This window comes from Taudactylus pleione, unplaced genomic scaffold (genome assembly GCF_031769625.1).
Source record: "Taudactylus pleione unplaced genomic scaffold, aTauple2 ptg000278l, whole genome shotgun sequence".
Classification (NCBI taxonomy): domain Eukaryota; kingdom Metazoa; phylum Chordata; class Amphibia; order Anura; family Myobatrachidae; genus Taudactylus; species Taudactylus pleione.
The window spans coordinates 8,566,635-8,592,166 of record NW_028284680.1 but is presented as its reverse complement, the minus strand read 5'-3'; the positions used below and the strand labels follow the sequence as shown (position 1 = coordinate 8,592,166).

Genomic DNA, 25,532 nt, shown 5'->3' with positions numbered 1-25,532 from the left:
GGAACTGGTTACCCTGTAAGGTACTGCCGCACCGTGCCTGCCATGGAACTGGTTACCCTGTAAGGTACTGCCGCACCGTGCCCGCCATGGAACTGGTTACCTTGTAAGGTACTGCCGCACCGTGCCCGCCATGGAACTGGTTACCCTGTAAGGTACTGCCGCACCGTGCCCGCCATGGAACTGGTTACCCTGTAAGGTACTGCCGCACCGTGCCCGCCATGGAACTGGTTACCTTGTAAGGTACTGCCGCACCGTGCCCGCCATGGAACTGGTTACCCTGTAAGGTACTGCCGCACCGTGCACGCCATGGAACTGGTTACCTTGTAAGGTACTGCCGCACCGTGCCTGCCATGGAACTGGTTACCCTGTAAGGTACTGCCGCACCGTGCCCGCCATGGAACTGGTTACCCTGTAAGGTACTGCCGCACCGTGCACGCCATGGAACTGGTTACCCTGTAAGGTACTGCCGCACCGTGCCCGCCATGGAACTGGTTACCCTGTAAGGTACTGCCGCACCGTGCCCGCCATGGAACTGGTTACCCTGTAAGGTACTGCCGCACCGTGCCCGCCATGGAACTGGTTCCCCTGTAAGGTACTGTGTACACTCTGTGGCACTTTTGCAAATAAAGTTAAGTCTATCTGTCCTTTTAACGTGTCTACTACTTCAGCCTACATGGAATTAGCATTGTCCCAACTCAACTGTTATTGGCTATTCTACAGAGAATTTATAGTCACATATAAAGAAAAGTCTCATACCTCTCTATTTCATGTGGTACATTATATTGGTTTGTGAGAGCCAGAAATTTCATCAGCAGATCCTCTGTAGGAGAGAGAGAGTCATCGTTAAGTCCGGACATCACATGGATAAAGACAGAGGGGTATATTTACTAAAGTGCGGGTTTTTAGAATGATGTTGCCCATAGCAAACCCGCCCTTTAGTAAATATACCCCTGAGGGGTCTATATACTAAGCAGTGTTAGGAGATAGAGTGAAAAGTGATAAGAAAGTGATAAGGTGCCAGCCAATAAGCTCCCAACTGTTCATCTCATAGGCTGTGTTTGAAAAATGACAGTTGGGAGCTGATAGGCTGGCACCTTATCACTTTCTTATCACTTTTCACTCTGTCTCCTAACACTGCTTAGTAAATAGATCCTAACTTGATCGGCTTCCAAACCACTAGAATCTCCTACAGGCAGTAACACATCTGCCCTCAGCAGACAGGAGCTACAGAACAGCACAGAGCGTCCTGTATGGAACTGGCCACACTAAGCCGCAACTTTCAGGCACTGGATGGTTCTCTGAGTACCACCACCGGGACAACCTAGCCATAATGTTACCAAGGTGAAATGCAGCCACAAGTCTCATCATGTCACTGCCTCAGGCTCTATCACCAGACACCAGGCCTATCTCTGAGTACCACCTCCGGCACCACCTAGCCATAATGTGACCAAGGTGAATGGGAGCAACAAGTCTCATCTCACTGCCTCAGGCTCTATCACCAGACACTGGGTCTATCTCTGAGTACCATCCCCGGCACCACCTAGCCATAACGTTACCAAGGTGAATGGCAGCCACAAGTCTCATCATGTCACTGCCTCAGGCTCTATCACCAGACACTGGGCCTATCTCTGAGCACCACCCCCGGCACCACCTAGCCATAATGTTACCAAGGTGAATGGGAGCAACAAGTCTCATCATGTCACTGCCTCAGGCTCTATCACCAGACACTGGGCCTATCTCTGAGTACCACCCCCAGCACCACTTAGCCATAATGTTACCAAGGTGAATGGCAGCCACAAGTCTCATCATGTCACTGTCACAAACTCACGGGCAGATAGTGGACGCTACCCGTATTCAGGGAAGACCTATTCCTGAGGCGCGGAGTCTAATGTGCCGGCGGTTTCCACCAGGGACCCTCGCAAGAAGGTATGGACTTGGCTGCGTCCGACAAACAGGTCACGGCCCTCAGATTAGGTTTCCCTATACAGGTGCTGGCACTTGGTCGGTATACAGGAGACTTTGAGCGTAGTCGACTTAGCTGGGTCAGAACCAAACGGACGAAGCGGGTACCAGGGAGCAGACGTAAATGTGTCACAGGGAATAGCCGAGGTCAGAACCAGATATCAACGTAGAACCAGGGGTCAGGTAGAATCAGAGTCACAAAGCACGCCAAGGGTCAGAACCAATAATCAGGATATGCACAGGAACGCTGGAGTATGGTAATGGAGCCTATACTCTGGCACTGGAGTGCTCCCAGGAATTTCCTTTTATAGTTCAGGGTTCAAACTAGCCCCAATCAGCGCTTCCATTACAGGTGCCTGTCTCTTTAAATGTTAAGCAGAGCGGCGCGCGCTTCTAAAGAAGCCGCGGCCGCCTGCACACAGCCGCCGGGGGAGAAGAGGAGCAGCTGACAGCGGGTGCCATGGATCTCACGCCCGCTGTCACACACCAGCCCGGACTCCAGCGTCGCCGGACCAGGTAAGTGCAACCTGGATTCGGCGGTGCTGTGACAGTCACTGCCTCAGGCTCTATCACCAGACAATGGGCCTATCTCTGAGTACCACCTCCGGCACCACCTAGTGTGAGAGTCTATAATTATTTATAGTGTTTATTTAAAACATACTGTAAGATTCATCAGTATTTATGAGAAAAAGACATTTTCCTTCACACATATATCATGAGATTGAAACACCGTCATATTGAACGAGCAGCTGAAAGATCCCAGAATAGGATACCAAGTTTGGACACTGTGAAAGAAAAAAGACAAACTGAAGACGCATTGACACATCCTATGTATTTCTTAAACCAATCATATGTATTTTTTTCTGTCAAACCATTTTTGGCAAATGTTTGTGACAGCAGTTTTCTGAACTTATAAAAGACGGCTCAAAGGGGATGTGTCTCTGAGAGCTAAGTGGAAATTTATCACAAGTGTGTGTTGAGTTTTCCTTATCTTCCCAGCCAGCTGGAAGAAAAATTAATAATACAGGAGCAGCGTTTCTCATACCGTGATCCAGGGGTAGGAAGCCTCGTCACCCTAACACTAGCCATAACGTTACCAAGGTGAATGGCAGCCACAAATCTCATCATGTCACTGTCTCAGGCTCTATCATCAGACACTGGGTCTATCTCTGAGTACCACCCCCGGCACCACCTAGACATAATGTGACCAAGGTGAATGGCAGCCACAAGTCTCATCATCTCACTGCCTCAGGCTCTATCACCAGACACTGGGTCTATCTCTGAGTACCACCTCCGGCACCATCTAGCCATAATGTTACCAAGGTGAATGGCAGCCACAAGTCTCATCATGTCACTGCCTCAGGCTCTATCACCAGACACTGGGCCTATCTCTGAGTACCACCCCCGACACCACCTAACCATAATGTGACCAAGGTGAATGGCAGCCACAAGTCTCATCATGTCACTGCCTCAGGCTCTATCACCAGACACTGGGCCTATCTCTGAGTACCACCCCCGGCACCACCTAGCCATAATGTTACCAAGGTGAATGGCAGCCACAAGTCTCATCATGTCACTGCCTCAGGCTCTATAACCAGACACTGGGCCTGTCTCTGAGTACCACCTCTGGCACCACCTAGCCATAATGTGACCAAGGAGAATGGCAGCCACAAGTCTCATCATGTCACTGCCTCAGGCTCTATCACCAGACAATGGGCCTATCTCTGAGTACCACCCCCAGCACCACCTAGCCATAATGTTACCAAGGTGAATGGCAGCCACAAGTCTCATCATGTCACTGCCTCAGGCTCTATCACCAGACACTGGGCCTATCTCTGAGTACTACCCCCGGCACCACCTAGCCATAATGTTACCAAAGTGAATGGCAGCAAAAAGTCTCATCATGTCTCTGTCACAAACTCACGGGCAGATAGTGGATGCTACCCGTATTCAGGGAATTGGCTAGACCTATTCCTGAGGCGCGGAGTCTAATGTGCCGGCGGTTTCCACCAGGGACCCTCGCAAGAAGGTATGGACTTGGCTGCGTCCGACACACAGGTCGCGGCCCTCAGGTTAGGTTTCCCTATACAGGTGCTGGCACTTGGTCGGTATACAGGAGACTTTGAGCGTAGTCGACTTAGCTGGGTCAGAACCAAACGGACGAAGCGGTACCAGGGAGCAGACGTAAATGGGTCACAGGGAATAGCCGAGGTCAGAACCAGATATCAACGTAGAACCAGGGGTCAGGCAGAATCAGAGTCACAAAGCACGCCAAGGGTCAGAACCAATAATCAGGATATGCACAGGAACGCTGGAGTATGGTAATGGAGCCTATACTCTGGCACTGGAGTGCTCCCAGGAACTTCCTTTTATAGTTCAGGGTTCAAACTAGCCCCAATCAGCGCTTCCATTACAGGTGCCTGTCCCTTTAAATGTTAAGCAGAGCGGCGTGCGCTTCTAAAGAAGCCGCGGCTTCCTGCACACAGCCGCCGGGGGAGAAGAGGAGCAGCTGACAGCGGGTGCCGGGGATCTCCCGCCCGCTGTCACACACCAGCCCGGACTCCAGCGTCGCCGAACCAGGTAAGGGCAACCTGGATTCGGCGGCGCTGTGACAGACACTGCCTCAGGCTCTATCACCAGACACTGGGCCTATCTCTGAGTACCACCTCCGGCACCACCTAGCCATAATGTTACCAAGGTGAACGGCAGCCACAAGTCTCATCATGTCACTGCCTCAGGCTCTATCACCAGACACTGGGCCTGTCTCTGAGTACCACCTCTGGCACCACCTAGCCATAATGTGACCAAGGTGAATGGCAGCCACAAGTCTCATCATGTCACTGCCTCAGGCTCTATCACCAGACACTGGGCCTATCTCTGAGTACCACCCCCGGCACCACCTAGCCATAATGTGACCAAGGTGAATGGCAGCCACAAGTCTCATCATGTCACTGCCTCAGGCTCTATCACCAGACACTGGGCCTATCTCTGAGTACCACCTTCGGCACCACCTAGCCATAATGTTACCAAGGTGAATGGCATCCACAAGTCTCATCATGTCACTGCCTCAGGCTCTATCACCAGACACTGGGCCTGTCTCTGAGTCAGATGCAGACGCGGCTTTTGCTGTAGTCGCCTCTGTGTCTTATGCTAATGCTGCGGCCAAGTTTCTCATTTACTGAGATTCCCATTTGCATCGTCTTTAGACCCACCATCGGTGCACCATCGAAATGTGCACCAACCCTATGGAAGCTTCTCCATTTGAGTATGGCCTCCTGTGTGAGAGGTTCAGCGCCATTGGACGCTGCTACTTTCAGCGTTGGCTTAGTCACCAACACCCCCACCCCCGTTATCTCTCAGGAACGCCCATTAAAATCCACAGACCCTGCTTCCGATTCTGCACTGCGTCCCTGAGCAGTAACAATTGGGACACATGTGCGGTGCGGCCCAGACACGCGCAGACTTACAACATAGGCCGTCAGAGTGTGACATTGTCACTGCATCCACCTCTAAATCAGGCCCACTATGTTCTTATGCTACAACCCCCCCCCCCACCCTCTCAGTCTTACCGATGCCGTTTGTGCCATACGGCAAAGCGTACGTGGACTCGTTCTTCACCCAGAAGTAGTCACTGAGCTGCAGGAAGACTGGGTGGTTCCTGGAGTAGCTGGAAATCAAAAAGGAACTATTTAGTGTTGTACAAGCGCATGACGTGTTAGATGCAATAAACACTTTGGGGGCAATTCACTTCAGGGTGTCGGACACGATGTGCTATACCAGGATAGCCCATCGCATCCTTCCACATCCCCTGTTTTGTCTCACACCACATAGAAGTGCACAGGACAATGTCGGCTGTACCATAACTGGTAAATACTGTAGGCGCGCAGCTGTGGCACATTGTCAGTAAGATAAATCCTGCCAGATTACAATTGGGTGTCCGCTGACTGTCATTCACACGTGTGGCCTTTGCTGTAGCCATGCTAAATAGCCATAGCTGGCGCGCCACGGACCTTGCGACTTAGCTGCGTCAAACGTCTTTTTTCCTCAAAATTTGCGGCTTATTCGCACTGCTAAAATGTCAATGCATTGGTAGAGTACACCGGCCACTGGGACTTGCGGTACTTGTACATCTGTGTGGAACCAAGTCTGTGTAAAAGAGGTTCCAATACGGGCAGCCGCGGCCATTCCTCCAGCAGCGTTTCATTATGCTTAATCTGCAGCTTTGTACATGTGTTATATTAATTCAGCTGCATGAAAAATAGCAACCTAGAGTCCCTGGTACACTGCGTGTGACTTTGTATGCGGCTAAGACGCAATATTTAGGAAAAAGTACACAGTGCTACCCATGGTGGAGAGTCTGGTTCGTGGCGAGCGTTTTGCACCATATGGGTGTAGAGACACTAAGAGGGGTATTCAATAAGAAACGTAAACCTCGCTGTCGAAGTTTACGCTGCATATCGGAGCTTTTACCTGCGAAAAAGTATCGCGCGCCCCCGCTTATCCCCGTATTCAATATGAAAGCTATGAAAACGGGAGCCGGCGATGTTGAATCGGCAAAAAAAAACAAAATTTTCCTGGAATAAATTGTAGAACCCCCCTAAAGCTGTAAAAACATGGGGGATCACTATGGGTACCCCCGTTTTAGCCTGCAAATGTAAGTCGGGGTTTTAAATAGCGGCTGCAGGTGTTTTTTCCTGACATTGAAGAAGTGTTGCAGAAGAGCACTTAGGTTGTTTTTTTCGTTTTTTTAAGTGGTCCCATCAAATTTGGAGTACATGAAAATGGGTACTAGAATATTTTTATGTCCCTAAAGTAAATTTTTTAAAATTCTGCAACTATGCACCTGCCGCTAATAATATATTCTAGAAAACACCTGCCGCATACTTGCAGAATAGCCCTGAACCTATTTCCCTATTGTTAAACACTTTTTTCCTTTTTTTTTTTTTCACCCCAATATTTAAATTAATTTTTTGGGGTGTCCCTATCTTTTTTCTTTGTATTTTTTGACACAGTTCTTTTTTAAATGTCATTCCCAGGGGTGCAGGCTATTTTTTTTAAGCCTGCACCCATAAACCCCAATTCTGCACTTTTTTTCGCCACCTATTCAGTGGTGAAAAGTTATCCCCGTTTTTTTTCAAAGACTTTTCGAACCTGCGAAAAGTCTTTGAAATTGAATATGGTGTAAAACCAAAACCTGCGATAATGACGTCATCGGTGCAAAAACATCGCAAAAACTGAGTTTTTGCTCCATATTGAATACCCCTGTAAGTGTAGGAGGACACATCTGTATAGTCAGTGTCTCCCCTCCCCCAACTCTCTGTGCAGCACAGCCGATGGCAGATATATCGGCACATTCTAATGTGTGTACGGGCGGTCAGCCGACTGCCCGTACACTTGCTGCACAGGGCGCCGGTGACTGACATCACAACTGGGCAGGTACGTGTACATGAACGCCCACGTGTGACGTCAGGTACGACACATCGGGCCAAAGATTGGTAAGTGTGTGTGCACCAAACGTCAGATAGGATGGTGGATCGGCCGGACGGCTTAAATATATTACGCTCCCTATATAAAGTACAGCAGCTTAAACAAGTAATTATTTCACACTGAATATCTGATTAGTGATGAGATATAACAAGATCATAGAACCCCAAAAACACTGTAACTCCGCGCTAGTGTATAGGAACTACAGCAGCTCAGTAAATGGTAAATAGAATCTAAATGCAATGATGAGCGCTATATAAAAAAGTAAAAATAAATAATAAATAAATAAACTTATGGCACCTGTAAGGAGAAATTATGAGGTTATTTAGTGTGTTTATAGCTCCCTTTGGAAAAAGTAGCGGTGGGTCCCGTTACAATGTCACTTTGCCGCGATAAACAACAGAATCCTACTTTCCCTATCTTACCTAGAGCTTGGCCATGAGCTCTTGATCCACTTCGTGTAGCCGGCATCGGGGCCGAGTGCGGCCGCGGATGATGACGTCTTGCATCCAACGCGCTTCGTGTGCTTCACGCACTTTGTCAAGGATCAAAGTGCGTGAAGCGCACGAAACGCGTTGGAGGCAAGAGGTGGTCATCCCTGAACATTGGAAACTCCGGCATTTTTGCCGTTCACTCTGTCCGCATTCACTCCGTTGACGTGGAGCAAGAGCTCATGGCCAAGCTCTAACAACGTGCTCAACCTCCTTCACCCGAACTTACTCCCTGGAGGGACCGAAGGATCGAGCTCAGGGTAAGATAGGAAAAGTAGGATTCTGTTGTTTATCGCGGCAAAGTGACATTGTAACGTGACCCACCGCTACTTTTTCCAAAAGGAGCTATAAACACACTAAATAACCTCATAATTTCTCCTTACAGGTTCCATAAGTTTATTTATTTATTATTTATTTTTACTTTTTTATATAGTGCTCATCATTGCATTTAAATTCTATTTACCATTTACTGAGCTGCTGTAGTTTCTATACACTAGCGCGGAGTTTAGATTCTAAGAACATAGAACCCGTTACTGTACAGATAGAGATATCACTTACTTACTTGCTTATCAGAGAGGCCGCTCTTGCCGTGAGCTCACCTGGAGAGCACATTGCTCGGGCATGGACATAAGACCTGTGATGAATAAATCAGCAATTCAGTGTTGTACAGATACATAGTTCGTTATCGCATTGCCTTGGCCTGTGCTCCGTTTCATATCTTATATTGTATAGTTATATAGTACAGTTTTATATGTATTGCTCTTACTGAGTACCTGGGAGATATTGATGGTTCTGGACTACTCAAGACAGCTTGTGGTAAATTTGCTAAGATGGGAGTTCTATTTAAGAAGTGATGTTTCCCATAGCAACCAATCAGATTCCAGGTATTATCTTCTAGAAGGTGCTAGATAAATGAGAAGTAGAATCTGATTGGTTGCTATGGGCAACATCACTTCTTAAATAGAACTCCAATCTTAGCAAATTTACCCTCTATAATATATTTGTACCTGTACAGGGGCAAAGGCAGGATTTATAGGGGGAAATAAGATAAGAGTATCAGATAGTAAAAAAATATACATAAAAAAATAAAGCATATAGGGAGGGGCCTATTCATCATTACTAAAAAATATATGGAGGTAATTAAGTTTAGAACTCGCATGGAGTTCTACCTAATTACAGGAGGAATTCATCATTCCTCCTCTCCATAACTATCTATTACGAAAAGCTGTCAGTTTTGCGATGACAGCTTTTCGTAATATAGATACTTTTCCCTACCTGAATCCTCTGCCGTCTTGTCTTCCCCGCTCCTTCAGCTCTGCACTGCCTGTGCCTGGGATCCCTGGCGGAGTGTCCAACTCTCCCCCAGTGCCCGCTCCATCCACGAAATGTCCCCGCACCCCCTTCCCAGTCAGGTCTGCCCGGCTGTTATATACAATACTGCAGCCACTGCCAGGCTGGCAGGTAGCAGCCACGGACCACCGAACCCCCCTGCCCGGCTGTTACTTATGTGGGGTCAGTCAGTGATATGGACGCGGCCGGCGGGGAGATGCTGGGTCTGCACCGGCAGTGGCTCCATGCTTTAAACTGCACCCGTTACACAGCATGGAGCCGCAGCCAGTGCAGACGCAGCGTCTCCCCGTCAGCCGCGGCTCTGTGCTGTGTAACAGGGTGCAGTTTAAAGCTGTGCCCCGGGGGATGGATACTGCCGGCAGGAGCTGGGCAGAGGGGGGCAAAATGCTTTCTATGTTCTGCACGACGCTGCATGTTGCTTCAGTTGGAAAGTGTGTTCCCTGGTGATACTTGTAAAGTGCTTCTTTATTTAACTGTTTATAGTAAATAAACAGTTCATTGAAAAAGCACTTACAGGTGTCACTGAGGAAAAGACAGAGGGGAGACGCTGCCCGTCGTAAGCAGCAGCAGCAGGGAGAATACACTGTGGAGCCAGAGGACAGAGAGACGGAGCGAGCTGGATGAAGACCTGTCCAGCTGAAAGCAGGTAAGTATATGCAGCTTCTACAGCCTTACGCCATCTAAATGTGGCTTATAGTAACTCCATCAAATTCCGAAAATACATAATTTTCGGAATTTGATGAATGGCATAATTTCCATATCCCCATACTAATGTACTAATGTACTCATACTAATGTACTAATGTATGGGGAGTGTGGAAATTAACGCAGTGGGACTTAGCAAGGAGATATCAGAGATATCTCCTGTGCTAAGTGTGTTCATGAATACTAAAATAACGGTAATTAAGGAAAATATCCTTAAAAACGTTATTTTAGTGTTGATGAATAGGCCCCATAACCAAAAGCACAGATAAAATCAGTTTTTTGGGGGGGTTTTGCTGTAATTTTAATTTTATGCTTTTTTTTTTGCAGTTTATGCCATTTTTTTTTTTTACTCTCTTATACTGTGATCTTGTTTCCATTTTATTAATTAGTATTTATTTTATTACTGTTTAGATGCAATGTATTGTCTGAAATAGCAAGATAAGTGTATATTGTGATCAGGGCCGTAGCTAGGGTAGTGCGACCAGTGCCATGGCACAGGGCACCGCAGGGCAGTGGGCGCTGTTTGGGCCTGTCACTTTTCCAGTTTATTATCATTCTCACTTGTAGTTTCCTCTTATTTTATCCCCAGCATCTCCTGGCCTCCCCTATATCTTCCCTGGCTCTTTCCCATGAGGCCATGGCCCTCTCTCAGGTGCACTATATTATGTCCCTATTTATCCCCAGCATCTCCTGGCCTCCCCTATCTCTTCCCTGGCCCTTCCCCATGAGGCCATGGCCCTCTCTCAGGTGCACTATATTATGTCCCTATTTATCCCCAGCATCACCTGGCCTCCCCTATCTCTTCCCTGGCTCTTTCCCATGAGGCCATGGCCCTCTCTCAGGTGCACTATATTATGTCCCTATTTATCCCCAGCATCTCCTGGCCTCCCCTATCTCTTCCCTGGCCCTTCCCCATGAGGCCATGGCCCTCTCTCAGGTGCACTATATTATGTCCCTATTTATCCCCAGCATCTCCTGGCCTCCCCTATCTCTTCCCTGGCCCTTCCCCATGAGGCCATGGCCCTCTCTCAGGTGCACTATATTATGTCCCTATTTATCCCCAGCATCTCCTGGCCTCCCCTATCTCTTCCCTGGCCCTTCCCCATGAGGCCATGGCCCTCTCTCAGGTGCACTATATTATGTCCCTATTTATCCCCAGCATCTCCTGGCCTCTCCTATCTCTTCCCTGGCCCTTCCCCATGAGGCCATGGCCCTCTCTCAGGTGCACTATATTATGTCCCTATTTATCCCCAGCATCTCCTGGCCTCCCCTATCTCTTCCCTGGCCCTTTCCCATGAGGCCATGGCCCTCTCTCAGGTGCACTATATTATGTCCCTATTTATCCCCAGCATCTCCTGGCCTCCCCTATCTCTTCCCTGGCCCTTCCCCATGAGGTCATGGCCCTCTCTCAGGTGCACTATATTATGTCTCTATTTATCCCCAGCATCTCCTGGCCTCCCCTATCTCTTCCCTGGCCCTTCCCCATGAGGCCATGGCCCTCTCTCAGGTGCACTATATTATGTCCCTATTTATCCCCAGCATCACCTGGCCTCCCCTATCTCTTCCCTGGCTCTTTCCCATGAGGCCATGGCCCTCTCTCAGGTGCACTATATTATGTCCCTATTTATCCCCAGCATCTCCTGGCCTCCCCTATCTCTTCCCTGGCCCTTCCCCATGAGGCCATGGCCCTCTCTCAGGTGCACTATATTATGTCCCTATTTATCCCCAGCATCTCCTGGCCTCCCCTATCTCTTCCCTGGCCCTTCCCCATGAGGCCATGGCCCTCTCTCAGGTGCACTATATTATGTCCCTATTTATCCCCAGCATCTCCTGGCCTCCCCTATCTCTTCCCTGGCCCTTCCCCATGAGGCCATGGCCCTCTCTCAGGTGCACTATATTATGTCCCTATTTATCCCCAGCATCTCCTGGCCTCTCCTATCTCTTCCCTGGCCCTTCCCCATGAGGCCATGGCCCTCTCTCAGGTGCACTATATTATGTCCCTATTTATCCCCAGCATCTCCTGGCCTCCCCTATCTCTTCCCTGGCCCTTTCCCATGAGGCCATGGCCCTCTCTCAGGTGCACTATATTATGTCCCTATTTATCCCCAGCATCTCCTGGCCTCCCCTATCTCTTCCCTGGCCCTTCCCCATGAGGTCATGGCCCTCTCTCAGGTGCACTATATTATGTCCCTATTTATCCCCAGCATCTCCTGGCCTCCCCTATATCTTCCCTGGCCCTTCCCCATGAGGCCATGGCCCTCTCTCAGGTGCACTATATTATGTCCCTATTTATCCTCAGCATCTCCTGGCCTCCCCTATCTCTTCCCTGGCCCTTCCCCATGAGGCCATGGCCCTTTTTCAGGTGCACTATCTCATGTCCCTATTTAAAAAATGTATGTGTGTGTGTATGGGGTGGGGGGTGTGGGGGTGTGTGGGGCCAATGCTCTCTCTGGCACAGGGCACCAAAACGTGTAGTTACGGCTCTGACTGTGATATTTGAACACTTATCTTCAAGTCAATTTGCTTACTATGTAAAACATGTCAGGTATAAATGCTTATCTCTATGTATAAATAAACTGTTGTTTCAACCTTACCCGCTGCTTGAACATTCCTGGTTTATATTGCTCACTATAAGTGCATTAGTAAGGTATTTGTCCTTCTGAGTATCATAATGTCACTGACACAATTCTCATAGGTGACTCACATTCATAGGAACCAGAGGTGCTACTCCAAACAGACGCACAGTGTGATATACACTATCTCTAGCGGATTTCTCAATACATTTTATAAGAGTTCCTACCTGTTATATGAGGCACTAGGACCAGTCATACATAGTGCAGTGTGTATAATACATCAGACATATACAGGACCAGTGATCACAATAACCTGTTATATGAGGCAGTAGGGCCAGCCATACATAGTGCAGTGTATGTAATACATCAGACATATACAGGACCAGTGATCACAGTAACCTGTTATATGAGGCAGTAGGACCAGCCATACATAGTGCAGTGTATGTAATACATCAGATATATACAGGACCAGTGATCACAGTAACCTGTTATATGCGGCAGTAGGACCAGCCATACATAGTGCAGTGTATGTAATACATCAGACATATACAGGACCAGTGATCACAGTATCCTGTTATATGAGGCAGTAGGACCAGCCATACATAGTGCAGTGTATGTAATACATCAGACATATGCAGGACCAGTGATCACAGTAACCTGTTATATGCGGCAGTAGGACCAGCCATACATAGTGCAGTGTATGTAATACATCAGCCATATACAGGGCCAGTGATCACAGTAACCTGTTATATACGGCAGTAGGACCAGCCATACATAGTGCAGTGTATGTAATACATCAGACATATACAGGACCAGTGATCACAGTAACCTGTTATATGCGGCACTAGGACCAGCCATACATAGTGCAGTGTATGTAATACATCAGACATATACAGGGCCAGTGATCACAGTAACCTGTTATATGCGGCAGTAGGACCAGCCATACATAGTGCAGTGTATGTAATACATCAGACATATACAGGGCCAGTGATCACAGTATCCTGTTATATGAGGCAGTAGGACCAGCCATACATAGTGCAGTGTATGTAATACATCAGACATATACAGGACCAGTGATCACAGTAACCTGTTATATATGGCAGTAGGACCAGCCATACATAGTGCAATGTATGTAATACATCAGACATATACAGGACCAGTGATCACAGTAACCCGTTATATATGGCAGTAGGACCAGCCATACATAGTGCAGTGTATGTAATACATCAGACATATACAGGGCCAGTGATCACAGTAACCTGTTATATGTGGCAGTAGGACCAGCCATACATAGTGCAGTGTATGTAATACATCAGACATAGACAGGGCCAGTGATCACAGTAACCTGTTATATGAGGCAGTATGACCAGCCATACATAGTGCAGTGTATGTAATACATCAGACATATACAGGACCAGTGATCACAGTAACCCGTTATATGCGGCAATAGGACCAGCCATACATAGTGCAGTGTATGTAATACATCAGACATATACAGGACCAGTGATCACAGTAACCTGTTATATGCGGCAGTAGGACCAGCCATACATAGTGCAGTGTATGTAATACATCAGACATATACAGGACCAGTGATCACAGTAACCCGTTATATGCGGCAATAGGACCAGCCATACATAGTGCAGTGTATGTAATACATCAGATATATACAGGATCAGTGATCACAGTAACCCGTTATATGCGGCAGTAGGACCAGCCATACATAGTGCAGTGTATGTAATACATCAGACATATACAGGACCAGTGATCACAGTAACCCGTTATATGCGGCAATAGGACCAGCCATACATAGTGCAGTGTATGTAATACATCAGACATATACAGGACCAGTGATCACAGTAACCCATTATCTGCGGCAGTAGGACCAGCCATACATAGTGCAGTGTATGTAATACATCAGACATATACAGGGCCAGTGATCACAGTAACACATTATATGCGGCAGTAGGACCAGCCATACATAGTGCAGTGTATGTAATACATCAGACATATACAGGACCAGTGATCACAGTAACCTGTTATATATGGCAGTAGGACCAGCCATACATAGTGCAGTGTATGTAATACATCAGACATATACAGGGCCAGTGATCACAGTAACCCGTTATATGCGGCAGTAGGACCATCCATACATAGTGCAGTGTATGTAATACATCAGACATATACAGGACCAGTGATCACAGTAACCTGTTATATGCGGCGGTAGGACCAGCCATACATAGTGCAGTGTATGTAATACATCAGACATATACAGGGCCAGTGATCACAGTAACCTGTTATATGCGGCAGTAGGACCAGCCATACATAGTGCAGTGTATGTAATACATCAGACATATACAGGATCAGTGATCACAGTAACCTGTTATATGCGGCAGTAGGACCAGCCATACATAGTGCAGTGTATGTAATACATCAGACATATACAGGACCAGTGATCACAGTAACCTGTTATGTGAGGCAGTAGGACCAGCCATACATAGTGCAGTGTATGTAATACATCAGACATGTACAGGACCAGTGATCACAGTAACCCATTATATATGGCAGTAGGACCAAGATAAAGCCAGGGATATGGAGATCTGTTATACATGGGGTTCTGCTGCTTGCTATCTTACCTCCCGGTATTGGATAATGAGTGAGAGACCCCTGTTATACAGTATCCCCTCGAAACAACAGCTATAACAGAGTTTGAGTACAGCCGTTTGCTTCTGCTTTCAAGTGTCGTGCCTAATCCACAAAAGTGGATAATAAGGAATAGGACACCTGATGAGAGAGTTAGTGAGCTGTAAACACTGATAGGAGATGGATAGAGAAAAAAAGATAAGGCATATCGACCATCGGCTTCCTGTCTGCATCCCATTTGAACTACATCAATTAACCTTTTTCAAATGCTGATCAACTTACCAGTCTTCTATATATTTATTGGAACGCACTTAGGCACTTTCTGTGACACATTGCTCTTTATCTAACAAACTTGCTCTTGGCATTTATATATTTACTTTGTTATATGACTGTATTCTCATGAAAAATTACTTGCTCTGTTTTATGTACCATCCCATATTCAACATGTGTGTCTGCAATTAATTGACATGCATGGTTATCAGTCAGGTGTTTAGACTAATATATATTATTGATCACCTCATAGCTACACATGTTTCTAAAAATTCAACTATTTTGATACATTGTGTTTAACTGAAAAAATGAACAAGGATAACTGTTGTGGTGTGGCTATTTATTGACACACCTTATTACATTTATTTCTCTATCCATCTCCTAGTAGTGTTTCAACAGCTCACTAACTCTCTCATCAGGTGTTCTATACCTTATAATCCACTTTTGTGGATTAGGCACGACACTTGAAAGCAGAAGCGAATGGCTGTACTCAAACTCTGTTATAGCTGTTGTTTCCAGGGGATACTGTATAACAGGGGTCTCTCACTCCCTATCCAATACCGGGAGGTAAGATAGCAAGCAGCAGAACCCCATGTATAACAGATCTCCACATCCCTGGCTTTATCTTTAACCTTTTATTATCTAATTATTATGTTTACATGCATCAGACCTTTAAGTCATTTTTTGAAAACTACTTATATCCTTCTCACCCTGGGAGTATTTTTAATTGTATGTGTATTGTATTTGAAATTTTTGTGTAATTTGTTTGTTATATTTCACCATCCCAGATATATAGGAACCTATTTGGATGCTATAGCCACATAACTCCCCCATCCTTTGTTTTTGTGTTATTCACACTTATTACACCGTATTCTATTATGTGTTTCTGTGAGTCTATTTTAATTAAGTTGCAGTTGTAATAAAGGGTAAGTCTTATTTTTACTTTTTTTCACTGTGCTATTTAGAGGGCTCCCTGTACAGAGTCTTTGGTGGCCCTTGAGACCCCTGTTCCCATTTTTTTTCTCCTAGAGGCATAGGAGGGCATGAGTGCGATCCCGCTGGACCCGTCCTGCACATGCGCAGATTGTAAGCTCCACTGGGGCAGGGACTGATGTGAATGGCCAGATATTCTCTGTAAAGTGCTGCGGAATATATGTGCGCTATATAAATAACTGGTAACAATATTAATAATAATTCTACACCCTATAAGTAACTTTCTGCATTTTTGCAACTGGATTATGCTGAGCATCTTCCTAAACAGTCTCTGAGCAGCTTCTGTACCTTCACTTTCTTTTAAATTATTTGTCATTTTGCACTTAAGAATCAGGTTTTCAACGTATAATATTTTGCCAGTGTATTCTAGGTCTATTGTCTCTCGATGTTCTGATCATTATTCCTAAATGCTTACTAATAAAGGGTAAAGAGCTATGGATAAATCTAAACGGACACGCTGGTTAATCCTGAGTATATTGTACATTCACAGATGGTGACGTCAGTTAATTTTTAGGGCAGATTCTAGAAAGTCACAAGGCTGAACTCCAAGTTTCAACAAGTGATTTTCATTATTCCATAGTGATTACAGGAGAAATAAATTGTACTAGAACATGCCGCAATGTGCACAGCTGGGAAGGTCGGTTCATCTGGGCTTGGTTTTGTTTTTTGCTTCTTTTGCACCACTTGGGACACTGAGGATTTTTATGCAGCAGAGAAAAAGTACAGATGTGCATTAAAACTCATGGCACAATTTGAAATTTGGAAAGAGACAATGGCCCTGATTCAGAGCCGGACGCTCTGACCAGAGCGCTCGCTCTGAATCAGGGCCCACCTCCATTAAAATGGAGCGTCCTCCTGGACGCTCGTATAGCTGTGGGTCACCACCCACAGCATATACGAGCGTCCAACAAGATGGTCGCGATGGTCTTGACCATCGCGACCATCAGACTTGCGAGAGAAACCCTGTGGTCGGGTTTCTCAACCGCAAGGCCAGGAGTGATTTGGGCTCTATCAGAGCCAAAATCACTCCCACTGACATCACTAGTGATGTCAGTGGGGCCAGCTTCAGACAGTAGGCGTTCCCATAGGAACGCCTCCGTCTGGCAGGCACGCCCCCGGAACGCCCACCAAAGGGGGCGTGCTGTAAATCAACATCGACAGCACGCCCCCTTTGGTGCGAGACCCCGAGCGATGGAAAGTCCTTCGCTCGCTGGGTCTCGCGTATGCGCACGACGGAGGGAGCTCCGTCGTGCGCATGCGCAGTGGGGACCATCGACCCACTTGCGAGCGGACTGCCGCTCGCGAGTGGGTCTGAATGACCCCCAATATTTTTACTATTACCATGGTCCTAAAAAGGATATTACGCTTTATCTCTCAATGTCCCTATTTATCTAGAAAACATGGAATGGCCAGTAATACCTGTGGAAGCAGTGGGGATGGAGGAGGAGGTAGCTGGGAGCCCTCAGAGGCAGACCAGCCTGCCCAGATAATCACCTGTACTGTGCAGAAATCCTGGCTTGTACTTACCTTGGAATGTACGTCTCCACGTGTAGATACCACAACATTCCACAGCAGAACATGACAGTAAGGAACGCTGCACCAGCTCTCCATCCTGTAAGGGAACGCAAACACGTTACACAGGAAGGAAGCAGCAATGCTCTCCATCATCCCACCTGGCCATATGGTAAGAGAGTGCACGTTTACTTGTGTTACAGCTGGACACAGACATTCTACAGTACTATAAAGCCCGCGCCCACACTTCTATAGAACCTTGGGGCAAATAACACAAACAGCTGCTGTGTTAGTTTCACTTAGTGTGAACTGTGCGCTAAACAACCAACTACCTCCAGAATTTGCCAGTGGATGCATTCAGGGTCCTGCTACTTCTCTGCTCTAGCAGCGGCCATTCCCAGGTGGTCAACAGAACAGAACGCACATTTACCAGAACTTTATATAGGGTGTTATAAATCCCTAGTGACTGTAAGTGCCGCACGAGGCATCCTAATCTGCATACTCAATGGGAAATCCTGCAAACTGGCTCTATGCCCTTAGTGTGCATACTCAGTGGGAAATCCTGCAAACTGGCTCTATGCCCTTAGTGTGCATACTCAATGGGAAATCCTGCAAGCTAACCCTATGCGCTTAGTGTGCATACTCAATGGGAAATCCTGCAAGCTAACCCTATGTGCTTAGTATGCATACTCAATGGGAAATCCTGCAAGCTAACCCTATGCACTTAGGGTCTCATTCAACCCGATCGCAAGCGGGTCGATGTTTGTGCATTGTGCAGGTCTGGCATGCGCAATACGCGTGCGCAAGCCACGTAGCGAGTAAAAATTCACTCGCTCTGGGACTTGCTACAAACGGGGCGGCTGTCGATGTTGATCGACAGCTCGGATGGTGGCTGGGCAAACAGAGGCGTTCTTAAAGGAACGCCTGCCATTTGTTTGTGGCCCTACTGACATCACCAGTGATGTCAGTAGTGAGCTTCCGGCTCTATTAAAGCCGAAAGCACACTGGGGCTTGCGGCAGATGAGACCCTACCACAAGGGTCTCGTCGCAAGCGTGATGGTCGTGACCATCACCTGGCCGCTCGCAAAAGCTGTGCGAGCGCTTGCTTTTTGTGAGCAGCTCTGAATGAGGTCCTTAGTGTGCATACTCAATGGGAAATCCTGCAAGCTAACCCTATGCGCTTATTGTGCATAATCAATGGGAAATCCTGCAAGCTGACTCTATGCACTGTAACCCTATGTGTTGCCCAGTGTGGGCGTGTGAGTGGCTATTGGCCATAGGGTTTTATGATCCCTATAAAAAATATAGTTAGAGCTGCACCCTGAGGCACTAATAAATGTGCACATTTCTTGGAATAACTTGCTTCTTGCAGATCATGACCAGAGATCACAATAAAGTTTAATGCAGAACTAAGTAATAAAAAGTCACATAAGCGTTATCTGTTCATACAGGTCACAGCCTCACCTAGAGGCTGTAATGAGGAGCTCCCTCAGAGTGAGTGCTGCGGTTTCTTATGTACAGAGAGGAAAGGAAATCTCCAGATTGGCCATGTTTATCTGGATATATAGGATATAAACACTGCCATTCTTTCAAATGTATTGTGCATCCATGTTTGTTTGTTTTTTTACCATTCAACCAAATTATAGCTGTGAACCAAGAGAGAGGTCTGGGGAAGGGAGGTTAATTAGGGTATCATTGGCACAGAAATGGTAGCAAAGTCCAGAGGAACTGACAAGCTTGTTGAGGGACGACATGCATACGGAGAAGAGAAGGGGTTGAGCACAGAACCTTGGGGGATCCTGATGGGAAGGTAAAGTGGTGGGGAAATGGTGGTGCTAGTGATTACAAAGATGGAGCTGTTGGACAAGTAGAAAGAATCCTAAGAATGTGGGAGACAAGAGCGTAAAATATGTGTGGTGCTACGAAACAGAGATCCCAGTGTTTTACCAAAGTCACTAGAGAACAATCCTGGTATGCATGGAAGTTACAACCTTATAAGAATATATGGGATTCACTTTATTCTTTACTTTAAAAGATAACATCTTGGGCTTGGCCTGGCAGCCATCGGGAGAGGACGTATGCAGCTATAGCTCCGGGTTGGCGTCCTGGAAACCTGCCTTCGGCCCCTACTTAGGGAATTTATTTATCCCTCCTTATTTACTGCTGTCGGGAGATAGGGACCGCAAAATCGGGGGACATCTCCTATGTCTTTGCGGATTGCAGCCTAGTCACCCTCCAGAGACCCCGGACATGCCTGGAACGTGAGGCCCGGCGACGGATCGTGACAGTGCGGCGACCCGCACTTGCATCCGGCAAGTTCCTGCTCCCTCCAGACCTTCTCTCACTGCAGGGTGACTATGTCTGGGCTTGTCTCCGTCCAGCAGCTCTCGTGAGTGCCACGAGGACAGCCTTTGTCGCCCGCGATCCTGGCGCTGAGGGTCTTCACCTCCGGATTGAGTGCGGGCTCTGCACATCGGTCCCACAGCCCAAACTGTTGCTCCTAGCTGGGTGGCAGGTCTGCTTGACCCCTGGTGTTGCTGCTGAGGACACAGTAGACAACCATCTTTGACCTGCTGGACGCCAGGCTGCCTGACTAAGAATACATCTAATTAAGTTCCACGCGGCGCCCCCGTCCACCATTTTGGATACAGGCTTGTGTTTCTAAGCTGCCGGGGCTCATTGCTGCCAGTGATTGTAGTGGGATACTATAAGTTTGGGGCTAATACAAGTCCTGCTAAGTTTTGGCTGCCCTGAGATCAGTGCTTTCACCCTCTGAAGACACACAGCCCTGCTGGCTGCCCTCTTTTTTATACATACATCTCTGCCTGTCTCCCTCTGGAGCCTGAATACACCATCATATAGCCCTCCATGGTATCCTGGAGAAGATTTATATAAATATAAAATGGTTCTATAGTTCTCAACTTGTCAGCTGCTTGTCGCTTGAGTTATAATGCCCTCTCACAGCATGTTTCCCTTTTAGGGATGGAGACACCCTCGCCCATGCAGTAATAAAGTGCATAAATGTTCATATCACATCACTACCAATAACTACCTGTCTTCTAAAGGTCACTTACGCGTTTATTTGTATTACATTCTGTTCCGCAATGCCACCTAAACGCGGAGGGAAAGCTCAGCGTTTACCATCACATGTCAAGTTCCCTACTCCATCCTCCACTAAACAGAAATTATCAACTTCGGCATCACTGAAAAATGCACCGACCTCTGTTGTGCCACACTCCCAGGGCTCCATGACCCCGGCTGATTTGGAACTAGATCTGTATCCAGCAGCTCCTCTCACTACACAATCTATGTTCCAACTGTTCGCAGCTTTTCGCACTGATATCCTCTCTGGGGTGGAATCCTCAGTTCAGTTGCTTAAAACGGAGCTCGTGGGATTAAGTAGACATACAGATCATTTGGAGGGAAAGATGGGCAAATTGGTTTCCTCACACAATAACCTTCTAACTGCTCATTCTGAGCTACAAGCAAAAGTATCATCTATTCGTGATAAAATGGCAGATATGGAAGACAGGTCGAGAAGGAATAACATTAAATTTCGAGGTATCCCTGATTCGGTTGCTCCTACAGAATTACAAGAATATGTGACCAAACTATTTCAAAAACTCCTCCCCTCGGCTTCACCTCAAGACCTTCTCATCGACAGAGTTCATCGCCTGCCTAAGCCGAGAGTGGGGACTAACAGCTTCCCTAGAGATACCCTGTTGCGAATTCACTTTTTTCATGTCCAGGAACTTATTCTGAGAGCTGCCAGGCAAACTGAAGGATCCGATACACTGGGAGGTCTTCAGATCTTCCCGGACTTCTCGGCACATACCTTGGCTAAGAGACGTTCATTTCATTCCATCACTTCTGCGCTCCGTGAATACGATATTTCCTACCGCTGGGGATTACCGGTCAAGCTCCTAGTACAATATGAATCATCCTCATATGTTATCTCTACAGTTGAAGCTGGCATTAAATTACTAGCAGAATGGGATATCACTGTGTCCACAGCTACTTCTAGATTAGGGATGGGGAACTTTTTTCTGCCGAGGGCCATTATAACATTATTCGCGGGTCTGGTGCAGGCCATGCCCCTTCCGCGTGATGTCACACGGGGTGGGGTATCAATTGCAGGTGATTACAGAAATGCCCAGAGCATCCTGAGGATGCCTCGGGGAGCTGTTAGGGCAGCGGTGTGACCGCCTGAAGCGCCCTAAGGACGCTACAGGTGGCACTGCTGCATAGATTCTGGCTACACGGTGCCATTTTTGGCCAGATGAGGCTAGCAGAAAAAAGCTCAGAGGGTCAGACCAAATGATTCCGAGGGCCTTATAAGGCCCCCGGGCCTGAGGTTCCCCATCCCTGTTCTAGATTTTCTGATCGTTCTTCTCCTGATTGATCGTGTTTCCAAGAGATCATAATATATGTAGTTATTTCACTCTTTCGTAGATTTCTTGGAATCTCTGCAGATTCCAATTGTTTATGTGCGTGCCTTATAATTCTACCGTTCCTGAAGTGTATTTATGTTTTACATCCCATGATTCAGTTGATATGTATGTATATTATATTTCTTTTATATAGGAATTTTCACTTTTTTTTTTTTTTTTTTTAAGTATCATGTTCCACCTCATTCAGTGGTTTACAGATTAGATTATAATGCTTAGGTGTAGGCTAGTATTATTATAATTCTTATAATCCCTATATAGTAAGTAGTGATTGTTAATATCGCCTATATCTTTAAGATGGAATTACTATGTCAAGTATGCTTTAACATTTTTATAACTGCCCAGCTTTGCTCTGATATTGTTAGGTGACTGCATTGGTGGGTGGTTTTCATGCTAAGCCACCTCCCCGATGTTTTTTGTTTTGCCGTTATTTTTTCCTTGCAGAAAACATTCTAGCCCCTGTTCTTGGGCTAATTTAGTTTATTTTCTTTATTTTCAATATACTGTAGTGTTGTTGTTTTTTTTTTTTTTTTCTGCCCCTTCTTTTTCTGTTTATTTTTAGGAATCCAGATGCACTGTTTTATATATGTTTGTTGGAGCTTTGGATCTACTTGACACCAATGGTTAAATTTTTTTCTTTAAATACACATGGGCTGAATTACCCTAATAAAAGGAGACTAGCACTGGCCACTTTTCATCGGGAAAAAGCAAAGGTGACAGCATTGCAGGAAACGCATTTTTCTTCATTAGCGCCTTCGGTGATCTGTAATTCAGGGTATCCAGAAGTATATTATGCCAATGGTCCCTTTAAACGCAATGGGGTGGCTATACTATTTCATCATTCAATACATTTTGAACTCTCCTGCAAAACTGTAGATAGGGACGGAAGATTTCTAATCTTAGTGGGGAAGTTAGATGATAAGGAAGTTACCTTGGTTTCCCTCTACGCCCCAAACTCGAGACAAGTTCCCTTTTTAAAAAAGGTGGTAGAGGCCATCCATAAAGTCCAAAAAGGTAATCTTGTGATCATGGGTGACTTTAACTTGGTCCCTGATATTAAACTTGACAAATCATCTAATGTAGGAAATTTGAGTCAGGGATCAGTTCCATCCAATAGTTTCCGTAACCTAATGACAGAGTACGATTTGTACGATGACTGGCGAGTTCAGTCCCCGACAGTTAAAGATTATACCTATATCTCACACGTTCATAATTCCTACTCCCGAATCGATTTTATTTTATTAGATAAATGGATATTGCAGACCGCTCGCCAGGCTAAAATTGTCCCGATAGTATGGTCCGATCATGCAGCTGTAACCTGGTTTTGGGACTATAATAACTCTAGATTCCACCGTAGACCATGAAGATTCCCTGAGTGTCTGTTGACATCTCCTGAAGCAACGATGCCTATTTCTGATGCTTTTTCCATCTATAAGGCTACCAATTCCCCAGATGACACATCTATATATTGGTGCGCTCTTAAGGCAGTGGTGAGGGGAGTAGCCATTCAGACTGGCTCTAGGCTAAGAAGGCAATATCTACAACAACAGTTAGACCTAGAACAATGTCTTGCACAAATAGATTTCCTGAATCGTACTAGACCATCTCATCTCCTTAGGAGAGAAATGGTGGCCATCCGAAATCAGCTTCAAAAATTATTTTTGACTCGTATGAAAAGTGCTCTGTCTAAGCTATAACAGAAGTTCTATACTTTGGGCAATAAGTCTGGTAAATTTTTAGCTCGTTAGCTGCGATTACGCCAAACAAGAAAAAGAATTAAAGCCATTATTACACCAGATAGACAGAGGTTACTTAACCCATCGTCCACAGCAAACGCATTTGCTAGCTACTATGAGTAACTGTATAATTTAGATAAAGATCCTACCACCCCTCGACCCACAGAGGACCTTATCACTATGTTTTTGGATAAATTGCATTTACCTAAATTGAAAGCGGATGAGTTGGAATCCCTCAATGCTCTGTGGTCTGAGGAGGAGATTTTAGCTGTTATTAAATCACTTCCCTCGGGGAAGGCTCCTGGCCAAGATGTCTTTACCAATTCCTTCTATAAACACTTCTCAAGTGAAATTGCCCCTGCTCATACTATGCTTTATAACTCAGCTACTAAGTATGGTTCTTTCCCTGCTGAAATGTTAGAGGCCCAGACAATAACTATTCCCAAACATGGGAAAGATGCCTCTTTATGTCAGAATTACAGACCTATTGCTCTCCTTAATTCTGATGTGAAGATTTTTTCAAAATTCATAGCTAACCGGCTCTCTCCCTTAGTTCTCCAACTTATTCACCCTGACCAGGTGGGTTTTGTCCGGGGATGTCAAGCCTCGGACAACACCCGTAGAGTTTTTGATTTAGCTGAATTTTTGGTCAAAAAGAAACAGCAAGCTCTTTTGCTTTTTTTAGACACTGAAAAGGCGTTTGACCGTCTTCATTGGAAATTTCTTAATGCTACTTTAACAAACTTTGGATTTCAGGGACAAATACTCTCTTCCATCAGTGCTCTATATAGTAACCCAACTGCTAAAGTATTGAGCAATGTTTTTTTATCTTCTTCATTTGTTATCTCTAATGGCAAGACACAGGGATGCCCCCTCTCGCCTTTGATGTATGTTTTAGCTATCAAACCCTTTGCAGCTACCATTCGGCAATTATTACTTTTCCCAGGTATCACTGTAGCCTCCTTTTCACACAAGCTATGTCTATTTGCCGATGACGTGTTATTATTTGTGACTAAACCGGAGACATCGTTGCCCGCCCTGCGTGAAGTTATAGATAATGATAGTAAAGCTTCATTCTATAAATTAAATACCACCAAGACAGAGGTGTTACCTTTCAATATGCCCCAGAAGATGTTGTCCCGCCTCCAAAATATCTATAAGTATCAACGGAAGAAAGATTCTCTGTTATATTTGGGTATACATAATCCAAATAACGTTTCCACTTTTCCAGAGATCAACTTTTCTCCTATTATTATACGTGTGGCTGGTCTCTTAAAAAGTTGGGTTGGCTTTGAAGTCTCTTGGTTGGGTAGACTGGCAGCATTTAAGATGATGGTACTACCCAAATGAATGTATCTGTTCCGCACAA

At 46.0% G+C, this 25,532-nt stretch overlaps 1 protein-coding gene across 1 annotated transcript in view; it reads right to left on the bottom strand.

Moving 5' to 3' along the window:
* The window catches only part of LOC148513530 (CMP-N-acetylneuraminate-beta-galactosamide-alpha-2,3-sialyltransferase 4-like), a 45,375-nt gene that overhangs the window by 12,519 nt on the left and 7,324 nt on the right, over window positions 1–25,532 (bottom strand). The window contains exons 2-5 of the mRNA XM_088481877.1: window positions 17,995–18,079; window positions 8,500–8,571; window positions 5,532–5,629; window positions 757–820 (exon numbers count right to left, since the gene is read on the bottom strand). Coding sequence (XP_088338003.1) covers window positions 757–820; window positions 5,532–5,629; window positions 8,500–8,571; window positions 17,995–18,079 — 319 coding nt within the window. The remainder of the gene's footprint in view (window positions 1–756; window positions 821–5,531; window positions 5,630–8,499; window positions 8,572–17,994; window positions 18,080–25,532) is intronic.